Genomic DNA, 25,088 nt, shown 5'->3' on the forward strand with positions numbered 1-25,088 from the left:
ACTTTGGGGTCAAAGCACATTAATTTCAGGCCATTTGACAAGAGTGTTAATGACAAAGAGGATTTGGAAATACAGTTGTAAAAAATGAGGTGATAGTATAAAATTGGATAATAAGAGGTTTTGATTCTAGCAATGATCTAGGTGGTTTCTGAGAACCTGAAGAAAATTTGCACAAATTATTGTTAAAAATTTTTGAAGACATCAAAGAGCTACTAAGTCATTAGAATTTGTAGGACCAAGATCCAGTAAAAGTTGAAAGTAAAGAGGATTAAGCCTGACACTTCGATACACTTTTGATTTTCTAATGGCTACATAAACTTTGTGAATATACTAAAAATCATCACACATTTTAAATGGGTGAATGGCATAGTATGTGAATTATATTACAATAAAGCTACTGCACCCTGGCCGGTATTCTCAGTGGTTAGAGTGTTGGCTTGCGCACCAAAGGGTCATGGGTTCTATTCCCAGTCAAGGGCATGTACCTGGGTTGCAGGTTTGATCCATGGCCCCAGTCAGGCTTATGTGGAAGGCAACCTGTCTCCCTCACATGGATGTTTCTCTCTCTCTACTCTTTCTAAAACTCAATGGGAAAAATATCCTCGGGTGAGGATTAACAAAAGAATAGTAAAATAAAATAAATGAAGCTATAGCAAAGAAAATAGTCAGAGCTTTAATCATCTCTGCAATATTTCATATACAAAGTTTAATATTCATTAAAAAATAACTATAAAATGGCTCGAAACTATGACAGAAAAAACAGATAATAGAAAGAGACCCAGAAAAATCCAAATTTTGGAATTCTCAGATACAGAATTTAAGATACATCTAATTTGATTATGTTAAACATCTAATATACTTGTAATTAGAGAATGAGAAAAAAAGATGAGAGGGGATGAGACCTCAATACTTGAAGAGATGATGGCCAAAAATTTTCCAAAAGTGATGAAGAGCATTAATCCACAGATTCAAGACTCTTGGGAAAATACAAGACGATAAAAACAAAATTGCAACACCAAGGCACATAATAATAAAACTGCTATAGAAGGAATAAATCTTAACAGCAGCAGAGGTAAAGGGAGAAGATGTGTTTCTTTCAAAGAACCACTGATAAAATTGACACATATCTTTTCAGCAGAAATAATGAAAGTCAAAAGCCACTGTCAAAGATTGCTACTGTCAAAGTGATGAAGGGAAAACCCACCAAACTGGAATTAGGAATACTGCAAAAATGTTCTTCAAAAATTAAAATATTTTATGACCAAAACAATTTAAAAGAACTGACCATCTGTACACCTACACTAGGAGAAATTTCGTTAGGGAGAAGAAAAATGAAAGTTTGAAAATGGATAAAGAAATGAAAGTCAACAGAAAGGGTAAGTTAAAAAAACATTACTACAAATAACAGAAACAACAATGATACATTTTGGTATTTAAATATATGAACAATTAAAATACCCCCAAACGATAGCACAAAGGATGAGAATTGATATATGCTCAATTGCATTATCTGGGAAGTTGTAAAAGTTCTAAATTCTATTGGGTTTTAACAAGTCAATATTCCCCAAAATAACCAATCAAAGAAGGGTAGAGAAATGTATAGTTAACAAACTAATTGGGGGGGGGGGGGGGGAAAAAAAAAAAAAAAAAAAATTAAAAGAATTCAGAAAGAGAGAGAAAGAGACATGAAACAGGTCAGATACTACAAAATAAATAGTAAGATGGAAGATTAAAAACCCAAACATATCAGTATTTACATGAAATATTTAGAGAGGCAAAATGCTTTATTTAGTTTTAAAAGATTATTAGGTGGAATATAAAAATGTTATTTAAATTCCATAAGAAAGTATATTATTTAAATATATAAATTTGGGAAAATTGGACAGATACATGCAAAAAATGAAACTAGACCACCAATTTACACCATACACAAGAACAAACTCAAAATGGATAAAAGGCCTAAATGTAAGTTGGAAAACCATAAAAATCCTAGAAGAAACCATAGGCAGCAAAATCTCGGACATCTCTCATAGCAATATGTTTACCAATACATCTCCTAGGGCAAAGGAAACCAAGGAGAAAATAAACAAATGGGACTACATCAAAATAAAAAGCTTCTCCCAGCAAAAGAAACCATTAACAAAATGAAAAGGGAGCCCACTCTATGGGAGTACATATTTGGCAATGATACATCTTATAAAGGCTTACTATCCAAAATATATAAGGAACTCATAAAACTTAACAAAAGGAAGACAAACAATACAATTTAAAAATGGGCAAAAGACCTAAATAGACACTTTTCCAAAGTGGATGGCCAAGAGACATATGAAAAAAAATGCTCTAAGTCACTGATCATCAGAGAAATGCAAATTAAAATGACAATGAGGTATCACCTCACACCTGTCAGAATGGCTCCCATCAACAAATCAACAAATGACAAGTGCTGGCAAGGATGTGGAGAAAAGGTAACCCTAGTACACTGCTGGTGGGAATGCAGACTGGTGCAGCCATTATGGAAAACAGTATGGAATTTCCTCAAAAAATTAAATAGGGAACTGCCATTTGACCCAGTAATCCCACTTCTAGGAATATATCCTATGAAACCTGAAACACCAATCAGAAAAAAATATATGCACACCTATGTTCATAGCAGCACAATTTACAATAGCTAAGATTTGGAAAGAGCCCAAGTGCCCATCAGGAGATGAGTGGATAAAAAAATAGTGGTACATTTATACCATGGAATACTATGTAGTAATGAAAAAGAAGGATCTCTTACCCTTTGAGCCAGCATGGAGGGACCTGGAGAGTGTCATGCTAAGTGAAATAAGTCAGAGAAAGATAAGCATCACATGATCTCACTCATATGTGGAATCTAATTCAACAAAATAACTGATGAAGGGAGTGGATCCAGAGACATGGAAGCATGAAATAGAGTGCAGATTCTCGGAGGGAAGGTGGGGTGGGTAGGAGGTAATCAACCAAAGACCTTGTATGAATATATGCATAACACATGAACATAGACAGTAGGGTGGTGAGGGCCTGGGATGGGGTAGGCTGGAGGAGGTCAATAGGGAAAAAAGAGGACATAAGTAATACTTTCAACATTAAAGATTTAAAAAAATAAATAAAAGATTATTAGGTGGAATGTAAAAAAGTTATTTAAATTCTATAAGGAATTATATTATTTAAATATACAAATATATTTATAAATTACTTAAATTTATTTAAATTATTATTTAAAATTCTTAGGGAAATCATACCTTGCTTAATTATGGCTCTGAAACAGAAGATATGGATGGTTGACAGAGCCTGAGGGGAAAGTGGACAAGCAAAAATGAGCAGCGAAGAGAGACTTTATATGCGGATGAAACAATGAACAGGTTTAATCATGCTGTTGAAAGTTGCAGAGGTAAGGAGCAAAATAACCATATTGGAAGCAAACCAATTACATTGGGAAGCAGAAAAGTTGAAGGAGGTATAAATGGCCTAATCTTCATTGACTGGCAGAAATTCAGGGAAAGCATGCAGGAGAGAACAATTAAAAATGCGCCATAAGAGCCATTACCCCTGGAAGCAGTGCTGGGTTAGAGAACATCTTCAGTATTTATTTCTTTAGCCATGCAGGTGTATTACATTGATTTACATTTTTAAAAGTAGATGACTACACAAACACTTTTGGTAGTGAATTTTAAAGATAAATATTTTTCCTTGTTGATTATTACTTCTACTTACATTCTTGTGTGAAAGACAAAGGGACAATCTTCTCTTCATTCCTTAGAGGATGATCCATGTGCACAATCAGGTGTTGGAGTCCCAGGGATCTCACAGTCTCCAAGGAGACGTTGTACATTTTAGTGATAGTCACCGTGCCATCTGCGTTCTGTGCAAGGTATTCTTTTGGTGGATTAATTAAGACTTGTGATGGAAAGAGAGATATTTGAGGAACAGGCTTTCCCACAGCTGAGTAAGTATATCTAAGAAAATCTTCAGAGCCAAGATTGAACTGTAGTTCAGATTTTAATTCAGATACAGCTGAGGCACAAAGAAAAAAAACAAAAGAAAGAGAAGAAACAAAATTAAATATAAAAATATGTCATACCAGATTTCTATGATGGCAACTTCCCAAATCTCTCTCTATAAAAGCCTAAATGACCATTCAACCATTCGACCAGTAACTATGACATGCACTGACCACCAGGGGGAAGACACTCAATGCACAGGCATGAAAACATGGAACAGACTGATGAATCTCAGAGGGAAGTGGGGAGGGAAGAGGATGGGTAGAGATTAACCAAAGATCTTATATGCATATTAGAGGCCCTGTGATCTGCAACTGGCAGTCCAACATCCCCCAAGGGGTCCTGGATTGCGAGAGGGTGCAGGCCAGGCCGAGGGACCCCACCGGTGCATGAATCCATGCACCAGACCTCTAGTTTGTATATAAAACCCAAATGTTAAAAACATGTCCCTCTCAGATACCTCTCAACACAATTAAAAAACAAATCTCATCATTCCTTTTCTTATATCTACTATCATCCAATTTAAGAACAATTGGTTACTCCACATTCACTAAACCTTAAAATTACATTATATAAACCCCACTATTTTAAATGTATAGCAGCATAATGAGGTAACACTATAACACTATCGCTATCCCTTCAACATTTTGTTAATATGAAAATTGGGAAATTGTTACTCTCTTAGAGTCTTCTTTTTCCCTCTTCCTCCTTCTCTACTATTTCTTTTCCTTTTCCTTTCTTTCCCTAATGAAAATCTTGATGTGGTTCATGAATTTTACCCACTTGATTAAAGTCAGTGCATAAAAGTTACATAGAGGGCAGAATAAATGCTATGCCTGGTTCTGCACTATGTGAAAATGGGCAACTTATGTAACCATTATTAACTTCCATTTTTTCTTCTGTATAATAATAATAATAATAATAATAATAATAAACAACATTCTTTCTCTGGACCTTAACCTTCAAAGACCACATCCGCATGATTTTTACTCTACATAAAAAATTGTATACTTATAATGGTAAGGCAGATTTGTCCTTCCTGACTTCCATGAGGGAACACATTAAATAGACATTTGTAGCAGGCTTCATCTTCAAATGTCACTTTGCGAATAGTGATGAATGAGGAATTGGGTTCGATGACCTTGCAGTGCAGTCGATCTATGTATGGTGGAAGAATCTTTTCTCCATATTTACTGCTATATGTGCCAATATTTTGTGGCAAAGAATCTTGGACCTTTTGCCAGGTAATTTGTACGACATCTGCTGGAGTTGTTAGATTGCAGAAAATTGTCACATTTCCTCCTAATACAGCTGTCTCCTTATTTTTGTGCTTTATCCTGTGTGGAGTACCTACAAATAAAAGCCAGTGTGTTATGCTAAGTAAGTCAGTCAGAGAAAGACAAATACCATATGATTTCACCTACATGTGGAATCTAAAGAACAAAATAAACAAAACAGCAACAGAGTCATAGATACAGAAAACAAACTGATGGTTGACAAAGGGGAGGAGAAATGGGGGACTGGGTGAAAAAGGTGAAAGGATTAAGAAGTACAAATTTTTTAGCTACAAAATAGTTATGTGGATGTATAATACAGCATAGAAAATATCGTCAATAATCCTATATAATAAAAGGCTAATATGCAAATTGAGGGAGTGGTGGAAAACCAGTCGCTATGATGCACATTGACCACCAGGGGGCAGACGCTCAATGCAGAAGCTGCTCCCTGGTGGTCAGTACGTTCCCACAGGGGGAGCGCCGCTTAGCCAGTAGCCAGACTCATGTCTGGCAAGCTCAGTGGCAGTGGCAGGAACCTCTCTCCCACCTCCGAGGCAGCACTAAGGATGTCCAACTGCCAGCTTAGGGGAGCAGGCCTAAGCTATCAGTCGGACATCCCCCAAGGGCTCCTGATGCGAGAGGGCGCAGGCCAGGCTGAGGGACCCCCCCTCCCAGAGTGCACGAATTTCGTGCACCAGGCCTCTAGTATTGTAATAACTATGCATGATGCCAGGTGGGTATTTGAATTATTGAAAAGGGAATCACTTTGTAAATTATGTAATTGTCTAACTACTATGCTCTGCACCTGAAACTAATATAAAATAACTAAAGGCCTGGTGCACAAAATTTGTGCACTCAAGGGGGGCAGGGTCCCTCAGCCTGGCCTGTGTCCTCTCACAGTCTGGGAGCCCTTGAGGGATATCTGACTAATGGCTTAAGCCAGCAGTTGGACATCCTTAAGGCTGCCGTGGAGGCAGGAGAGGCTCCTGCCACTGCCGCTGCACTGCCAGCCATGAGTCCAGCTTCTGGCTGAGCAGCACTCCCCATGTGGGAGCGCACTGACAACCAGAGGACAGCTCCTGTGTTGAGTGTCTGCTCCCGGTGGTTGTTCTGCTGTTCAGTCAATTTGCATATTGGCCTTTTATTATATAGGATAGTGAATATCAACTGTAACAGAAAAATTTAAAACTAACTAAATAAATAATTTAAAAACTGGCAAAAAAAAATCTGAAGATAACTCACCAAAATATATATACAAATGACAAATAAGCATATGAAAAAATGCCCGAAATCTTTTGTCATTAGGAAATTGCAAATTAAAACAATAATGTGGGCCCACTATATACCTTTTAGAAAAGCTTAAAAAAAATTTTAAATTACAATACCAAATGCTGGTGAGGATGTGGACAAACACAGAAACTCTCATTTATTGCTGATAGGAATGAAAAATGGTACAGCCACTTTAAATGACAGTTTAAATGGCACTTTCTTTTTTAAAAAAATATATTTTTATTAATTTCAGAGAAGAAAGGAGAGGGAGAGAGAGAGAGAGAAACATCAATGATAAGAGAGAATTATTGATCGGCTGCCTCCTGCATGCCCCTCACTGGGGATGGAGCCCACAACCCAGGAATGTGCCTTGACCAGGAATTGAACCATGACCTCTTGGTTCATAGGTTGACACTCAACCACTGAGCCATGGCAGTTAGGCAGTTTGGCAGTTTCTTAAAAAACTAAACATACTCTTACCATATGATTCAGCAATTGTACTCTTAGGCATTTATTCAACTGATTTAAAAACTTATATTCACACAAAAACCCTATGTACCCACTCAGCAATCCCACTTCTGGGAATATATCCTAAGAACCCCCATATACCAATCAGAAAGAATATATGTACCCCTATGTTCATAGCAGTGTTATTTACAATAGTTAGGATCTGGAAACAGCCTACATGCCCATCAATAGGTAAATGGATAAAAAAAGCTGTGATGCATTCATACCATGGAATACTATACAGCAGTAAAAAGAAGCTCTTACCATTTGGGACAGCATAGATGGACTGGGAGACTATTATGCTAAGTGAAATAAGCCAGTTAGAGAAAGACAAGTATCACATGATCTCACTTATATGTGGAATCTAATAAACAAAATAAACTGGTGAACAAAATATGTCCAGAGGCATGGATGTATTGAACAGAATAACAGATCTCATTGTGGGGTGTGGGGATAGGACAGGAAGAGATTAACCAAAGATCATATATGCATACTAGAGGCCCGGTGCATGGATTCGTGCACCTCTGGAGTCCCTCGGCCCGGCCTACAGGGATCTCACCCAGTCCTGATGGGGCCATCAGTGCCGATTGGGGCCATCTCGCCCAGTTTCAATCGGCTGGACCCAAGCAGCAAGCTAACCTACCAGTCAGAGCGTCTGCCCCCTGGTGATCAGTGCACATCATAGCAACTGGTCAAATGGTCAAGCTAACGGTCGGACACTTAGCATATTAGGCTTTTATTATATAGAATTGCATAACCAATGGACACAGATAATAGTGTGGAGAAGGTCTGGGGTGGGGTGGGAGTTGGGTGGAGGGGTATAAAATAGGGAAATTGGGACATCTGTAATACTGACAACAATAAAAAAAAATTAAAAATTATAAAAAATGGGCAGAAGGATAAAACATACCTACATACAAATGTTTATAGCAGTCTTATTAATAATCACCTTGTTAGTGCCTGCAGACCCAGGGGAAGATCCTGGCACTGAAAATGTACTTCCATGAGTGGATGGCAGGGAAATACAAAAGAAAGAAGCTGGCCACTCCAGCCTGGTAATTAATAGAGTTTATTAAGGGAGGCTGCAAAGTGAAATGGCTCCTTGAACCACTTAGCATGCACCAGAGAATCATATTGGGGAAGTATAGGGATAGTCATGTGTACAAGTATGTGACTGATATCAGGTACGGGAAATTGCATTACATGCTTGGCCAGCTCAGGACAACGAGAATGTTTCCAGATCAAGCTTGTACCAGGAGGCAGAAGATGGGCACTGGTTTGTGTCAAAATACGTGGTGATTAAGATCAAAACAGTCTTCAAGTGAGTTTCATGATGAACATTGTCCCTTTTGACTGGGTCCAGCTTGTGGGACCCAAGCAGACTTCCTTTGCACCCCACCCCTCTTGACCAGCTCTTAGAATTTCACATGCCCCCTCCTTTGCCAGGTACCCTAAGCAGTCAGCAGGGGCTTCAGTAGCAGGGAGACAGTTTGCTGTGTTGTCAGTTGACTGCATTGGAGACATATTCGTCAGCAAAAATACAGACACATGCAAGAAAATAGACAAATTGAGAGGAGCAGTCCAAGTATTAGTAATGATTTTTTTTACCATGTTTCCAAAGACCCAAACCTGTGTGTTTAGTAGTCAGCTTGGCTTGGGGGTTGGGTCACTTACGGCATTTACTTGGGTTTTCATGTGTAAACAAAGAAGAGCTATGAGTGCATTCATCTGGTGTAAAAACAACATTTAGTTTGGATGATGGCACAGGAGCCCCCTTGTGAATCTGTAATGATACCTAAGGCCATCCTGCCGGGGCTGACTGGCAGCCCCTGAGCAATGGATGAACAGATTACTCTAACACACATTTCTGTAAAAGAGAGGGCTAAGGCACTACTTGGCTATTGCCACCAAGTAAACCTGTTCGCCTGCCTCCTTAAGTTTTTATTTTCATAACAGCTTGAATTAAAATTAACCTCTAGATACAATCAGCAAGGTAAGTATCCTTGGGAAAGGATATGCTTCCTCAAGTTCGGATCTTTAAAGACTACACAGAGATTCTAGCAAAACACCCCCGGGGGATCAGACTTGTTTGGAAAAGTCAAGGTAGGGGCTGCTGCCTTCAGCAAGGTCCCTGCAGAGGCTGCCCCCACCCTCCCCCGACCTTTCAGAGAATCCTCCTTATGGACATTCCAACCAAGTCCCGTGCTTCTCCCACACCATCCTACTTTGTAGAACAGCTTTTCTCAGTGACATTTCAGTATTTCACAAGGACAGACTGTGGACTATCACTGAGAGCTTGTTGAGTAAACTTAGTCAGGGTTCCTATGGGGATGATTGCATCTTCCAAGAATGAGCCCATTGCAAGAAGACGTTTCCATCAAATTCCCCATCTGTAATGAGATACCACAGTCACGCCAGTCTAAGGTTGGAAAGGCAAATACTTGTAGGGACTTGAATGGGAGATTTTCTCCTTCTATAAGAATTACACTTGTAGCCTGGTCTTCAGATGTTAATGTGGCCCGAGCTTTAGGAATCTGGCCAGGCTGTGTAAACCATGTTATGTTGGCAAGGGGAGGTGGCACTATTGAGCCTAAGAGGTGAATAGGCAGGGGAATATGCTAGACTAGGACCCCTACCTTCTCTCTTCCAGGAGTCATATCCAAGTCCACCTATCCCATGTTTCCACAGGTCCTGATTACATTAGATTAACAGGATCCCACCAGAGACTGAGCAGTTCCTCCCCACCATGGGCGTGAAGCCTACGATGCATGCTAGTGAGATGTCCTATTACAGATTCCAGAAAACAGTCCCCTTTCCAGGGACAGTAGGGCTTGGCGTGCTCAGTATCAGAGATCATTCATCCAGTGCCAGTGTCGGGACTTTTGCTGTGTCCTTTGTTTTCCATATCTTGACCATATTGGGTGTCTCAGCCTGAGTTCCTTATCTGGCATATAGGGCAATAGGCCCCATCGGTTGATTATTTAAATGCGTACACGCCTGGGAAAGTATCTTTGTCTACCGGGTGTTAGTAATTTTTCCAGTTAGTAATTTTTACCTGTTGTTAGAATACCATTTTCCTGTTCCATTAACTCAGCTGTCTGTGGGTTATGTGAGAGGTGGAATTTCCATTTAATAACATGTTCTTTTGCCCATTCCTATGCATCATGTCCTTTGAAGTGTGACCCCCCCCCAATCGCTATCTATTTGACAGGGGTACCCATACATAGCACTTAACTGTTCTAGTCCCTTTGTAGCGGCAGCTTGATCAGTTGGCTTACATGGAAAGGCTTGTGTTAAACCGGAGGCTTTGTCGACACACACCAGAGCACATTTGGAGCCTCAGTTGAAGAAGGCTATGTCCTTTTGCTCACCCCTTACCAGTTGGGCACTTCAGTGGATGGCCCTGGATCCCCGTGGCAGTCATCTAGGGCCGTGGTCGGCAAACCACGGCTTGCGAGCCACATGCGGCTCTTTGGCCCCTTGAGTGTGGCTCTTCCACAAAATACCACATGCGGGTGCGCACGTACAGTGTGATTGAAACTTCGTGGCCCATGAGCAGAAGTTGGTATTTTGTGAAAGAGCCGGTATTTTGTGGAAGAGCCACACTGAAGGGGCCAAAGAGCCGCATGTGGCTCACGAGCCATGGTTTGCAGAGCCGCAGTTTGCCGACCACTGGTAGGGCACTGTTTGGAACAGACAGGACAGGATGCAACTGCATTAACCAGATCACTGCATTTTAAAGGCAGCCCTGCTTCCTTAGTCATGTACCATCCCACTCAGGCACTCCAGTGCCCATTCTTCCCAATCTGTCATGTCAACTGACAGGTCAGTAGCTACCGCACATATTTTTGCCAAAGCATGCACTTTCTGGGGGTGTGGATGCCCTCCGAGGAAGGTCATAGAAAACAATGAGATCTGCCTCCCTCAGGCTCTGTGGGCAGCCCAAATATTTTCCCACATCTCTTGTCCCCATAAAGGTTTGTTCATAATCATCCACCCCTTCTCTGTCTAACATCACCCGAGCCACAGGGTCACTCTATTTAACACAGCCCAGCGGTCAGTGTACAAAACCCAGGTTCGTGTGTAAGGGACTAATCAGACAGCTCTTAATTCAGCCCAATGGCTACTGTGGTTTGTCCATGTTTCCATCCAGATAGTATCAGGGGACGGTTAATTGGCAACTGACATCCGGGCAGACAGAGCCATCAGCGTACCAGGATCCAGCAGAATTCCCCCTATTCTTTCTTTACAGGTTGAAAGGAGGGGCACAGGGATGAGAGCAGTAGCATTGGAGACTCTACATATTCAAGTGGACTTAGCAGTTGCTTCATCTCTAAAGATAGAGTACTATTTGACAGAGCACTCCTCTGCTGCAAACAGGCCTGCCACGTAGTCTGTGTGGGAGTCTGCCCTGGAAGAGCCAGCCTGGTGGGACATGACCCAGCTCTTGATGGGAAGGCACATTCTTAATGTAACCAACAGTTCCCTGGTAAGTGGCTCCACCTGCAGGAGCGCTGTGTAAACTGCCAGATGTTGCTGTTCTGCGGAGATATTTCTGTTCTCTTCCCCTTTCCACAGTTGGGATCAGAACCCAAAGGGCACTATTTTCTATAATGTCCATCTCATGTCTCCTGGGGTAACCAAACCTAATTGAAATGGTAACCCATGTGTGAGATTCCAAGGGCTTTGATCTGTTTGACCAGGTATTTTTTTGTTTTTGTTTTTTTCTTGAAGGTGGTATGCTGTCTGACCCCGGTCCCTTGAATGTCTCTCTCTTTGTAACTAAAGGGTTTAAAGGATAAAGCTATTGTGATAAATGAGGTGTAAATGTTCACCAGTATCACCAAATCCCACAGAAGCTTGTACCTTTCTCACATTTTTTGGTATGAGGTAAGCTCATACTTTATCTATTTTAGCCTCAAGCACAACCTGGATCTCACCCAACTGAATGACTCCCAAGAACTTTACTACAGTTCCTGATCCTTGGTTTTTTTCCAGATTCACTGCCCAGCCCCTCTCCTGTAGGTGGTCCTGCAAGGCCTGCAGGGTTTTCTACAGTCCTCGGGGCAAATTTTCACAGGTTAACATTATATCATCAATGTAATGGGCCCATTTCACTGGGGCTGGGAAAGAAAACAATGACAAATCCCCGGCCACCACTTCACAGGATGTGGTGAGGAAAGCCCATCATTGCTCCTCCCAGGTAAAGGCAAATTGATATTGGGACCCAACAGCTGGGGGTATGAAAAAAAAAAAAGCATTGGCTAGGTCCCGCACAGCATGATATGTTCCTAGGACCACCTACTATAGTGGCAATATTAGGCACAGCCACATGAATAAGGGGCACTACCCTATTGAGCTCCTTGTAATTTATTGTCATTTTTCAAGAGCCCCTTGGGCTGTTAAAGGCCCTGTGTGCAGGATGCACAATGCCTCACTTGGGGGAGCTCTTGGATAGTTTTCCCTATTTCCTTATGTGTTCCAGGTGATCATGTTTAACTGTCACCACTTTTCCCTCTGGTGGCAAACGAACTGCCTCCCAATTGGCATTGCTCTCTGATTTAATTAATTCTAGTCATAGGCAGAATCCCCAATACAGGTTTATAAAGTCTGGCCTTGCAAGATATTGATGCTGAATATGTTTTCCAGAATTGGGGAGATGAAGACATACTCCCAATGGGGGAGAGTACCCAGTTTGCAGAACCAGGGGAAATTTTTTGACCATTACACACTAGCTTCCATAGCCGTTGATAGCACTGAGGGGGCCAGAGAATTTCTGAGGATTTCCATATATTAGAGTACATTCAGCACCAGTGTCAACTCAACCAAAGTAGTTACCCTGTGTTTATTTCTGGGGGAACCAATGGATGATGAGTTCCTCATGAGGCCTCTGATTGCCCACGGTGGCCTCCACCTGAGGACAATCTTAGCCTTCATCCTATACTGGAGGGGGGCCAGGGGTTCAGGAGCAGAAGTAGGGTTGAGAAGGTGAGCCACAGGGGATTTTTAGGACAATGAAACAATTCTGTATGAAAGGGTAATGGCCAATAAGTGACATTATGCATTTGTCAAAATGTATAGAGTTTTACAATACACACAGTGAACCTTAGTTATACAAAATTTTAAAAAGCCATTTAAGAGACTGGATCCCAAGGAATGAAGACTGAAACTTGAAAATCTAAGTGTATTATAAATGTATCCTATGGAATACAATGAGGCATCCAACCAATGTAAAATGAAATCTCAGAAGGCTCCTCTAAATCTGTTGAGGTGTCTTCTGGGGGAGCCAATGGTATCAATGGTTTTAAAGCTTTCCATAACCCCACTAGCACTGCATTAGGCTGACAATCAGTAAGGTCTTTCGGGGTGCCTGTGGCAACCAGATGGTGCCAGATTTGCTTTCAGGTTATTCTCACAGGACCTTTCTTCCCTGCTGACAAAGTAGATGGGTTGGCCATCTATTTCTATGTGGGGAGGAGTGGCCCATATGTTAGACATGTGTCGACCACAGTGAGAGTATAGGGCCACCCCGAAAAAACCAGCTGGCCTCATGTATTTGTTTGAAGAACTACACATTGCACTCTGTAGCAAGAAAGGAAAGCACATAGTCGCAGCTATAGGCTAGCCCGTCTCATGGGTGGGTTGATTGACTGCCGATGCCCAGTTAAAGGCAGAAGCCAGGGTTAGGAAATTGGAGGCATATCTAAGGGAAACACCAGAAATAAACACAGGGTAACTACTTTGGTTGAGTTGACACTGGTGCTGAATGTACTCTAATGCATGGTAATCCTCAGAAATTCTCTGGCCCCCTCAGTGCTACCAATGGCCATGGAAGCTAGTGTGTAATGGTCAGAAAATTTCCCCTGGTTCTGCAAATTGGGCACTCTCTCCCATTTCCCCCTTTTCTTTCACTCTGTCTGAGTTCCAAGTCCTTCCCATAGCTTGGATGTTCTCTGGAGACTGGTGTGTTTCCCCTAGATCTGCCTCCAATTTCCTAACCCTGACTTCTGCCTTTAGCTGGGCATCGGTAGTCAATCAATCCACCCAATAGATGGGCTAGCCTACAGCTGCGGCCATGTGCTTTCCTTTCTTGCTTGCATAGTGCAATGTGTAGTTCTTCAAACAAATACATGAGGCCAGCTGGTGTTTTTGGGGTGGCCCTATATTCTCACTGTGGTCGACACACGTCTAACATATGGGCCACTCTTCCTCACATAAAAGTAGATGGCCAACCCACGATATCCCCCACAGATGCCTCTTTCCCAAGGCCCATTTCTTCAGTCTCTTGCCTGGCTCACCAATTGTTAGTACACGGTCACCCAGGGAAAGGTCCCAAACTGAAAATCTACCTCCTAAGTAGAGGGCAGGGAAAGACCGAACAAAGGCGGGCCACTCCAGTCTGGTAATTAATAGAGGACAACTTATTTATGGGGCACATCTTGGGTGGCTGCAAGATGAAATGGATTCTGAAGATGTTAAGCAGACACCAGGGAATTATATAAGGGGCAGGGAGAGAATAGTGTACTAGCCTGTAACCGCTACCAGGTACAGGAAATTGCTCTGCATGCTTGACCAGGTCAGAACAACCAGATTGTTTTCTGGATCCAGCCTGTACCAGAAGGCAGGAGAGGGATGCTGGTTTGTGATAGAACACAAGTGATTAATATCAAAACAGTCTTCAAAGGAGTTCCTTTTAATCCAGGTCCAGCTTGCAAGTCAGACTGCCCTGGAACAGTCTCTCCTCCACACACCAAAAACTGAAAGCAACCAAGATGCCTTCAATAGGTGAATGAGTAAACAAACTGCATGTCTGTACAACAGAATATTATTCAGACATAAAAAGAAAGGAGTTACCAAACCACAAAGAGACATGGGTAAATCTTAAATGCATATTGCTAAGTGAAAAAAGCCAGTCTAAAAGGTCTACATACCCTCTGATTCCAATTATATGCCATTCTGGAAAAGGTAAAAATATAGAGACAAAAAAATATCAGTGGTACCCAGGGGTTCAGGGGCAGGTAGTAGGGTTGAGAAGGTGAACCACAGGGGATTTTTAGGACAATGAAACAATTCTGTATGAAAGGGTAATGGCCAATAAGTGACATTATGCATTTGTCAAAATGTATAGAGCTTTACAATACATAAAGTGAACCTTAATTATACAAATTTTTAAAAACTCATTAAGAGAATGGAATCCCAAGGAGTGAAGACTGCAACTTGAAACTCCTATGGAAACATAAAAGTTGATAGTCTGTACACTTTATAGGATGCAATTAAAATGGCATCTTACCTGTGCTGGTCTTCCTCCCCCAAATCCATAACCCTAGTCTAATCATAAAACAGACAAACAAACAAACAAGCATCAGACAAATTCTAATAGAGGGTAATTCTACAAAATACTTGACCAGTGCCTCTCAAAACAGTCAGTCATCAATAACAGGGAAATTCTGAGAAACTGTCACAGTCGAGAGGAGCCTAAGGAGACATCCTATATAATAAAAGGGTAATATGCAAATTGACCCTAACAGCAGAATGACTGGGAATGACTGGTCACTATGACACACACTGACCACCAGGGAGCAGATGCTCAATGCAGAAGATGCCCCCTGGTGGTCAGTGCGCTCCCACAGGGGGAGCTCTGCTCAGCCAGAAGCCAGGCTGCCAGCTGCCAGCACAGCAGTGGTGGTGGGAGCCTCTCCCGCCTCCTCAGCAGCACTAAGGATGTCCTACTGCAGCTTAGGCCTGCTCCTCACTAGCAAGTGGACATCCCCCGAGGGCTCCCAGGATGCCAAAAGGATGTCTGACTGCCAGCTTAGGCCCAATCCCCCAGGGAGTGAGCCTAAGCCAGCAGGTGGACATCCCCCGAGGGGTCCCAGACTGAGAGAGGGTACAGGCTGGGCTGAGGGACCCCCCCTGAGTGCACAAATTTTTGTGCACCAGGCCTCTAGTGTCAAATAAAGATAATGTGGTATCCTGAAAGGGATACTTAAATAGAAAAACATATTAGGTAAAAACTCAGAAAATCTCAATAAACTGGCACACCAATAAACCAACTACTAAAAATTGCCCATCTGACAAAAGAAACAGATACAATTTTGATTCATTCCCACTAGACGGCTATTGTTTTATTGGCTGTTGTTATATTTTTATTTGACAATCTAAGGGAAGAAAGGTCAGTGTCCCTGACTAAATAATCAGGTATTGCATGTTTTAAAAATTCCTGTAGCACACCAGTTGAAAACTGCTGTTAGACAGCAATCACATTGAATGGACTACATCTACCCTCAGCAAAATGCACTTCATCATTATTTGTTCACATTCTTGTCTTCCCCACTAGAGGCTGAGTTACTTGAAGACAAAACCAGGCTTCTCCATTTTGCATTTTATGTGCTGAAGTAAATTAAAGATAAGTAACATGAGCATACTGGTTTCCTCTACTTGTCACACTCCTTTTGTCCTCAGCATATGTCATCCCTCATCCAACCTTTGATTAAACCATCTAATTGAATTCAAATGATACTTCCCCCAGGAAAAACTCCTTAACCAGAAGTTATCATGATTTCTTTCTCTCTGCTGAATTCCTACATAACATTTATTATTGCCTTTACCATGGACCAAACTGACTTTACATGGTTTTGAGTTAAATATCTTTAATCAAATAATTTTAAATGACTAGAAAATAAACTGAATATTTATTAAGTCCTTAATGTGTCTCCAGAGAACCTCAATTTGTACTGATAAGCAAACACACCAAGGAAATAACAAAATTGACAACATAAAAAAAATTCTTAATGACCACAAATAGCCACAAAAACAAGTCAGACACTTAACTTAAAAGGCAAATGGGCTGCAAGAAGTAACACAGAACTAACTAACTAACTAACCTGCAAAGAGCTCATTTGCTCCAGCAGGTTTGTGGTCTCCTCTCTAGTTCGAGCTCCTTGGGCTCACTTCAGAATCAGTGCTTATTTCCTTCTTTCATTCTCTGTTTGCTAAGTCGCTGCTTTAATTATGCTCAACTTAAACAGTTTGCTGGTTGCCAACAACTTGGACAGCTGATTGACACATAGAGCCGAACATACTGTTCTGGTCACCTAACTATATAAAAGTAAAAAAGACCATACAGCCTGGTGTTTATTCACCATTGATTCCCAAATTAACGCATTTGAGAGAAAAAAAAAAAATGAAGAGTTACCTGATCCTTGTACCAAGATGGGAAGCACGAGGAGCTGGAGAATGGGATGGAGTGGGAAGTCCATTAAATTTGATGAGAAAATCTTCTCTAACACTTGGAATACTTTCTTTTCTAACTGAAATCTAGCACTGAAATGCAATTTTCATGTCTTTTGGTATTCTACCAAAATGAGTTACTCATTAACTACTTGCTCTGAAAGTTCGTTAAAAATTTCGTCACCCTCAATTTAGAACTTCCTTGTCTGCCTAATCTACAATGTTACTCAAAATCTTAGGTCTATGCATATAATTTTCTTAAACATATCTACTTGCTATTTTGTAGCTGTCATGTCATTAGTACACAGATTCTAAAATCTCACCTGCTGGCTTGAAAGAAAATTTAATTAGCTTTTCTTTTGGGTGTGTTACTAACCTTTCCCATTCTTTTGTGTTCTATTATTTGTGTACATAACAGGTATCAAACTGGTTTTTCCACAATGAGTAAGATTGAGTGATAAGGCTGCTCTACACAGAGGTATACTAAGTTTCTAAAAATCATTTCTCTTGGCATCTAAATTCCTACAATCTACCTCTTAAACAACTGAAGTAGAAAATTTAACTGTCAGCTGATTTCTCAACAGAAACCATGCAGGCCAGAAGAGAGTGGCAAGAAATATTCAAAGTGATGAATAGCAAGAACCTACAACCAAGATTACTTTATCCAGCAAAGCTATCATTCAGAATTGAAGGTCAGATAAAGAGCTTCACAGATAAGAAAAAGCTAAAGGAGTTCATCACCACCAAACCAGCATTATATGAAATGCTGAAAGGTATTCTTTAAGAAGAGGAAGAAGAAAAAGGAACTCTTACCATTTGCCACACCATGGATGGAACTAGAGAGCATTATGCTAAGTGAAATAAGCCAGTCAGAGAAGGATAAATACCACATGATCTCACTCATTTGTGGAATATAATGAACAACATAAACTGATGAACAAGGACTGATCCAGAGATGGAGAGGCATTGATTGGACTGTCGGGCCTTGGAGGGAAGGTAGGGGAGGGCAGGGTTAAGGGGGAAAGATCAACCAAAGGACTTACATGCAAGCATATAGGTCTAACCAATGGACACGGACAACGGGGGAGTGAGGGCATGAGTGGGGGGGAGGGGTAGAGGGTAACGTGGGGATAAGGACACATATGTAATATCTTAATCAATAAAAAAATATAAAAAAAAAAGAAAGTTGTCCATCTATTTTCACACTAATCAATAAAAAAAAAGAAAAAAAAAGAAAAAGAAAATTTAAAAAAGTAAGTTTCAAATTAAATACTATTTACACATTAAAGTGAAAAAAATAAACACAGACACATTACTTTCATCTTATAAACTCCTCTCTCTACACACTACTTTAAATAGAGAAAGCCCTCCTTTACTGGTGCTTTTGATTTCTATTTTTTCTCCTTTAAATTTTAACCCAGCCATTTGCCTGTTGGTATTTCATGCACACAGACTCATACCAGCCTCCCCAGCATGTCTACCTCCTGCTGAGATTCTGAACAACAGTGCCCATTCATTTCAACAGTCTCATTCATTAAAGTTCAGAGTGTACTTTACCTGACCAATCCATTTGAAAGTAAAGATTTTATTCCGCTTGCACATCTGTTATTCCTGGTATAAAGATTAGTGATCTCTGGACTGTATGTTCTGTCTTACAAGGTAGGGTAGTGATCTTTAAACAGAATCTCAGATTTACACTTAATTAGCCAAACAGCCCAGGGGTGGGGATTAAAGCCAGGGCTGGGATTTGGAGCTAATACTGTCTTCAGAGAAGCAAGGTTGGGCTTGCCTTCTCTGGAGTAAGATCATTAAACAGCCTTCATTTCACAATCATATATCCAAAAAAAAACCCCCACCACCACCACACACACATACATACTCACAAGCACACACACAAAATAATGTGAGCACACACAGGACACATTTGGGGTAATAGCCTTCTCTTTTCCCCTTTGTCACTCACGAATCCCTGGACAAAATTACCTTCCCCTCTCATACCTTTTCCTGCTGCTTCTGCCTCAGAAGAAACAAGTTTCTTCCTTGGCATGGATGATTGCAGCCCCATTCCCCACCCCTCACCAGTATTCCTATGACACTAGGTGTTGGAGGTCTTTCTTCTCTATCTTAAAACAAACCTTTCCTCTATCTAAATTTCAGCCTCTAAACACACACTCTAAGTTCACTACCCACATGAGAACTGTTGTTTTGGTTAATGAGGCAGAAAAAAACTCAGTTCCTAAGGGAAAGGAAACTATGAATCTACTACCTCTAGTGCTGGGAGCCATTCCTGAGAGAGAGGAAGGTGCATTGTGAATAAAGAGGTGTTGGGATTAGGTGCCTAATCAGTGAGTAGCAGTGCCATTAGGTTGGGAAACAGAAGAGTCTATTGAGGTCAAGACTCAGTCTTTGATTCTTTTCTTCTGGGTAATAAAGATGTAAACACAGCATTATAACTTTAATAAATGACTGGGATTCCAGCACAGTGTTCTAAGAATATTATGTCTAAAGAATTAAAGGAAAGTGTGAGAATAATGTCTCATCAAATATAAAATATCAATAAAGAAATAGAAACCATAAAAAGGAATGAATAAAAATCCTGGACTAGCCTGGCCAGTGTGTCTCAGTAGTTGAGCATCGACCTATGAACCAGGAGGTCACGGTTTGATTCCCTTCCTCTCTGAAAGCAACAAAAAATATATGTAAAAAAATTCTGGACTCGAAAGGTACAATAATTTTTTTTTTTTTAATGTGTACTAGAGGGGCTCAACGACAATTTGAGCAGGCAGGAAATCAAATCAGTAAACTTGAAAATAGGTCAATTGAGATTATCCAGTTTGAGGAACAACAGCAAAAACATTGAAGAAGAATGAGCAGAACCTCAGAGACCTGTGGGACACTATCCATAGACCACCATACTCATAATGAGAGTCCCAGAAAAGGGGAGGCAGACAGGGGGGTAGAAATATTTGGAGAAATGATGACTGAAAACTTCCCATATTTGATGAAAAATACTAGCCTATGTATCCAAAAAGATCAGCAAACTATGTAGAATAAACATAGAGGTCCACAGATAGACACATCATAATTTAGCTGTAAAAGACGAAGAAAGAATCTTGAAAGCAGCAAGAGAGAGCAACTCATGTGCACAAAAGATTTTCAGTAACATTAATGCTGGTTTTTCACCAGAAACTTTAGAGGTAAGAAGGCATATTGAAAGTGCTAATAGAAAATAAATCAACAAAGGACTTTATATTTGGTGAAACTATTCACCAAAAATGAAGGAAAAATTAAGCATTCCCAGGTTAAAAAAACAAAAACAAAAAAAACTGATAGAATGTGTTAATAGCAGATATGCCTTACAAAAATACTAAAAGGACACCTTCAGGCTGAAATGAAATGATACATGTTAGGGACTACATGTTGGTGTGCCTCCAAAATTTATGTCTTTCTCACAGGTGTATATAGTGACTGTTTCATTGCTAATCTAATTCTAGATCTAACAAAAGATCTTGCATGTGATCCTTCTATTTTCATCTAATAAGTTACTCATACGCAATCTCAACTTTTATTTCATTGAAACATGTGCACTCTATCAGTTTTAAAAATCTTTCCTAGTTTCCTTGACTGACCACTCCCCACATGGATTTACATTGTTAACATTGTGAAGAGAGTTTCCTTCAACAAAATCTAATGCTTTGTGGCCACCACAGGCCACCATATGAAGGCTGTGAATGCTTCTTTGTGAGCCCAGAAGATATAATCAGCAATTCTTTAGCATTTACTTCTTTGGTGGGTTCACCTTCCACTTTCGCATTCTTTGACCTCTCTTCTCTGCACATTTTTCCCTCATAAGGATCGAAATAGCTTCACAAAGGCTTTGTGTGAGTAAAATTATAAAAAGGTCTTACACCAGCCAAAGAAGTATCTAGATTTCAAAATCAATGCAAAAAAATTTCCATAATATTTTATGATGAGGGTGGGATAATGTAATTTGGCTCTCTGATAATATTAGTCATTTCAATTAAAAAAAAAACCTTTATATATTATGCTTAGAAAAAAGAAATGGGTATATCATTATTACTAAAAATTTCCCCAATAAATGACCCAGACATTTCCTACATGCCCAGAATAGCTTTTTTTTCCTAATGGTAACCTGCATTTTCACATTTCAAAATTTCTACCATCCTGTCTTCTTATTCAGAAAACTCACTGCTACTAGAATTCCGGGAAAACCGTGTCCACAGGCTTTTTGTTAGAAATTCACTATACCAAAGCTTTAAATTAACACAGCAATAAAATTTCTGGAGGTCCATTTTTACTGTTGATTTATTTAAGAAATATAGCAACACGCTTTAAATATTCAAAGGTTGCCTTAGGTGTACTCGGAGACTAACGCTAACACCTTTGAGGACTCTATTTCATCATCCAATCAAATCTGGGGTTATAAACTCAAAGCCAATGAGTGCAGAGCAGGGGGCGGGGCTTGGGGCAAATAACTGTCAGTGAGGTTGTGCAGTTGGTTGTGACTGCTCTGGGGTGAACGAAATAGCTAACCTCTACTCTCATTTACATACCACAGGATAATCCTCCTGAAGCTTTGGATGGTGAGCCATTCCTAGCTTCCCCTTCTGGAAGTTGCCCTTCCACTCTGGTACTTTCTTTTTCAGCCTCCCTCTGAGATGAACAAATGTATTCCAGCTACGGACTCAGCCACCTCTTACCTCTTGGAGTTCCCACCTTTCCTTTGGCAGCTGATCAAGGACTTCCCCAAAGATCAACCAGTCTCTCAGTTGGAATGTCTGTCCCTTACCCCCCGCCCCATGCTCCAGTAACTTCCTCTATCAACTTTCCTAATTATTCACTTGGCTCGTGTTCCTTCCCTTTTTTTTAACGAGGTACTGGGAGGAAAGCACACTGATGCTGCGGTGAATCTCCTCAGGTGCCGGGAGCTGAGCTGGAGCTGAGGGAGGAATGAGTGAAGCCGAATTAGCAGGGCAACAGACCACCCACCTTCAGAGTCTGTGAGTAAGACGCTGCCGTATTCTGTGGTAGGAGAGTTTACTGAGAAGATAAACTAATCCCAGTTTATCTGCCATAAACCGTTAAGCAAGAGCTTGGCAGCTTGTGAAGATTACTGGGATGTTTGGGTAGGATACTTTGTCACCTTAATCCTGCAAAATGTACTGGTTAAGAGGAAGAAAGAGCTCTGGCTGGTGTGGTTCACTTGGGCCCCAACTCCAGGAGGCAGCATGCAGGAGGAGCCCATGGATGTTTCTCTCTCTCCCTCTCCTTTCCTCTCTAAAATCAATAAAAACATTTAAAAAATATATTTTATTGTTTTTTTACAGAGAGGAAGGGAGAGGGATAGAGAGTTAGAAACATCGATCAGCTGCCTCCTGCACATTCCCCACTGGATATGTGCCCGCAACCAAGGTACATGTCCTTGACTGGAATCGAACCTGGGACCCTTGAGTCCACAGGCTGATGTTCTATCCACTGAGCCAAACCGGTTAGGGCTAAAAACATTTTTTAAAGAAAAAAAGAACTCCCATTTTCAGAGACAGGGTGAATTAGTATCACTTCTACTCCATGAGAAAGAATTTCAAAAGACTGACTGTTGAGGACAAATCTACATGCCATTTCTGAGAGGAACAGTCATTAATTAACTCCACACAAAGAGAATTTAGCCATTATCTAATTTATTGGAAACCTACATGGTAATTTCAAGACAAATCAGTATTTTTTTTAATGAGATAGAGATTCATAAATTTATCCAAAGTTTCCAAAAATCAATTTAAGCTGAAGAAGTTTTAATTACATGGAAAATCAGTCTTTTAAATTACTAAACTAGAGTAACATTAGCATTTATATGCTAATTTATGGTGAGATGATTTCTTGGGAAAAAGATTTGTTAGGAGAATTTGAAGTAGAGGTTGAAGCAGCCAAACTGAGTATTTGCCACATATTTACAGAAAAGACTTGAGTAGTTTTATTCGTTTCTAAAAATGACTTATTAGGATTGACTGTGTAAACTCTTATTAAAGTTTTCAAATAAAAAATTTAGAAATGAGAAAGTGCTTATGGGATTGTGGATCCCCACTTTTAGTTTAGGAAACAATAGTCTACTTAACTACTGTATTAAATTCTGAAAGCATGCAGAAAATGCTTTTTCTTTTTGTTCAGGCCCAGGATGTTTAGTCCTGGAGTAACAGTGGAAAAGTTAATAAGTGTCCTAAATAGTGTACTGTTAGCTAAACAAGAGCAAATATCACAATGGCATGGGCTTCTCCTAGAGCAGTGCTTCTAAATAATGGCTGCTCCTTAAATCACTGGGAAACATTCAGAGTTCCCAATACTCAGTCCAATTAAATTGACTCCAGGGATGCTACCCAGGCACCTGTAGTTTTACAGCTCTCTAAGTGACTCCAATGTGTAGCCAAGGTTAAGAATCTCTCTCTTAGAGGGATAGCTGAGCTTGTTCTGGTCTACCTCCAGCTCTTTACATGTTAAAGTGAGGATAAGAAACTTAGATTCTTTTCAGGTAAAACAAAAATCAATCAAACAAACAAACAAAAAATCAGCTGCTGACAGCAGTAAACCAGTGTGATTCTTACTAGTTGAATTAGGTCTCATTCAGAGTTACTACAAGTCAGTCAGATGCTTACAGCTAGTCCGTGTCGCTCTCCAGTTGGACATAAACAATCGCAAAGAATATCAACATCCGATGAGGTCATTCAGAGACCGTAATAAAGTGAGAAAAAACAAAGTCACTGTGCAACCCGTACAATTATCAAACATCCCCACCCCCTGCTAAAATGAATGACTGCTGCATCTGTACCCATTACAGCTCCTTCTAGATAAGATTTCTTGAGATGCCCAATCACAGAATTGTCCTTACTTTCTGACAAAACCCACCTATTGTAACCCCTCACTTCCTTAAAACCACTTCAAAATTACCCAGCCACAGCCCATATCCACAATAAGTTCTTTCCTACATCCTTTCACTGAAATAGCCCGAAGTTCCCCAGGGTGAACATTCTCCCTCACTGAGACTAAATAAATAAATAACCCAAACTTGTCAATGACAGATGTGTTTCCAGTCATCTTCGACTGAAAGTCATTGATACCCTTTCTCAGAAAAACTGACTCAGTTATATTGAAAAACTGAGCAGTGTTGCCTTTTCATTGGGTGAATCACAGTGGTCCCTAACCTTGGCTATCTATTAAAATTGCCTGGGGAGCACAGACTGCAATTCAAGACTGATTGCAATAGGAATCCCTAGGGATAAGACCCAGGCACCACTATTATTATAGCTCCCCAGGTGATTCCAAATAAAAAATAATAAAGCGAGGAAGAGAGATAGAAGACACAGACTAGAAGCTATACAGGTTGGAAAACTGAGGCCAACAGCATTGAAGTAAGTTGCTCAGTCTTTCACCCTGTAAGCAGCAACTCATCAGGCCTTTGCATGCAGGCCGTCTGACCAGAGTAGGCACTTTTATATTGGTGTTAACACGCTACAAACTTGGTTAATGCTTTTTACAAGGCTCTTTGAGGCAGCTGATAGGATACCAAGTGGAAAAGAGCATAAAGTATGATTATATAAGGATGAACCCAACTATGTAAATAAAACATATAAGAGCCACTAGATGCCATAACTGGATGGCTTTCTGTTTTTGAAATGTTTGTTTATATAATTATGTCAAAAGTTTTTATAATAAGCACATATTCATTTAATTTTCTCTTTGAAATATTGATTTTGATCAGAAAAGAGCATGTACT

General features: G+C 40.4%; 2 protein-coding genes across 7 annotated transcripts in view; one reads left to right on the forward strand and one right to left on the reverse strand.

The window, feature by feature from the left end:
• LOC106727331 (OX-2 membrane glycoprotein-like) overlaps positions 1-18,912 on the reverse strand; it is a 30,565-nt gene extending 11,653 nt beyond the window's left edge. For 2 of the 6 annotated variants that reach the window (XM_014545405.1, XM_014545406.1), the window contains exons 1-4: positions 17,271-17,613; positions 5,034-5,372; positions 3,736-4,035; positions 3,264-3,312 (exon numbers count right to left, since the gene is read on the reverse strand). In XM_014545405.1, the coding sequence (XP_014400891.1) occupies positions 3,269-3,312; positions 3,736-4,035; positions 5,034-5,372; positions 17,271-17,334 (747 nt within the window). In that variant the 5' untranslated portion in view covers positions 17,335-17,613 and the 3' untranslated portion in view covers positions 3,264-3,268. Of the gene's footprint in view, positions 1-2,793; positions 2,818-3,263; positions 3,313-3,735; positions 4,036-5,033; positions 5,373-17,270; positions 17,615-18,862 lie in introns of those variants that run through there. The other 4 variants (XM_014545404.1, XM_014545407.1, XM_014545402.1 and 1 more) reach the window with 4 other exon arrangements.
• Positions 18,913-21,826: 2,914 nt separating this feature from the next.
• SLC9C1 (solute carrier family 9, subfamily C (Na+-transporting carboxylic acid decarboxylase), member 1) overlaps positions 21,827-25,088 on the forward strand; it is a 101,142-nt gene continuing 97,880 nt past the window's right edge. Inside the window, exons 1-2 of the mRNA XM_005873327.2 lie at positions 21,827-21,909; positions 22,201-22,326. The gene's annotated coding sequence lies outside the window, so the exon portion shown is untranslated. The remainder of the gene's footprint in view (positions 21,910-22,200; positions 22,327-25,088) is intronic.

Source organism: Myotis brandtii, unplaced genomic scaffold (assembly GCF_000412655.1).
Source record: "Myotis brandtii unplaced genomic scaffold, ASM41265v1 scaffold406, whole genome shotgun sequence".
In the NCBI taxonomy this organism is placed as follows: Eukaryota; Metazoa; Chordata; class Mammalia; order Chiroptera; family Vespertilionidae; genus Myotis; species Myotis brandtii.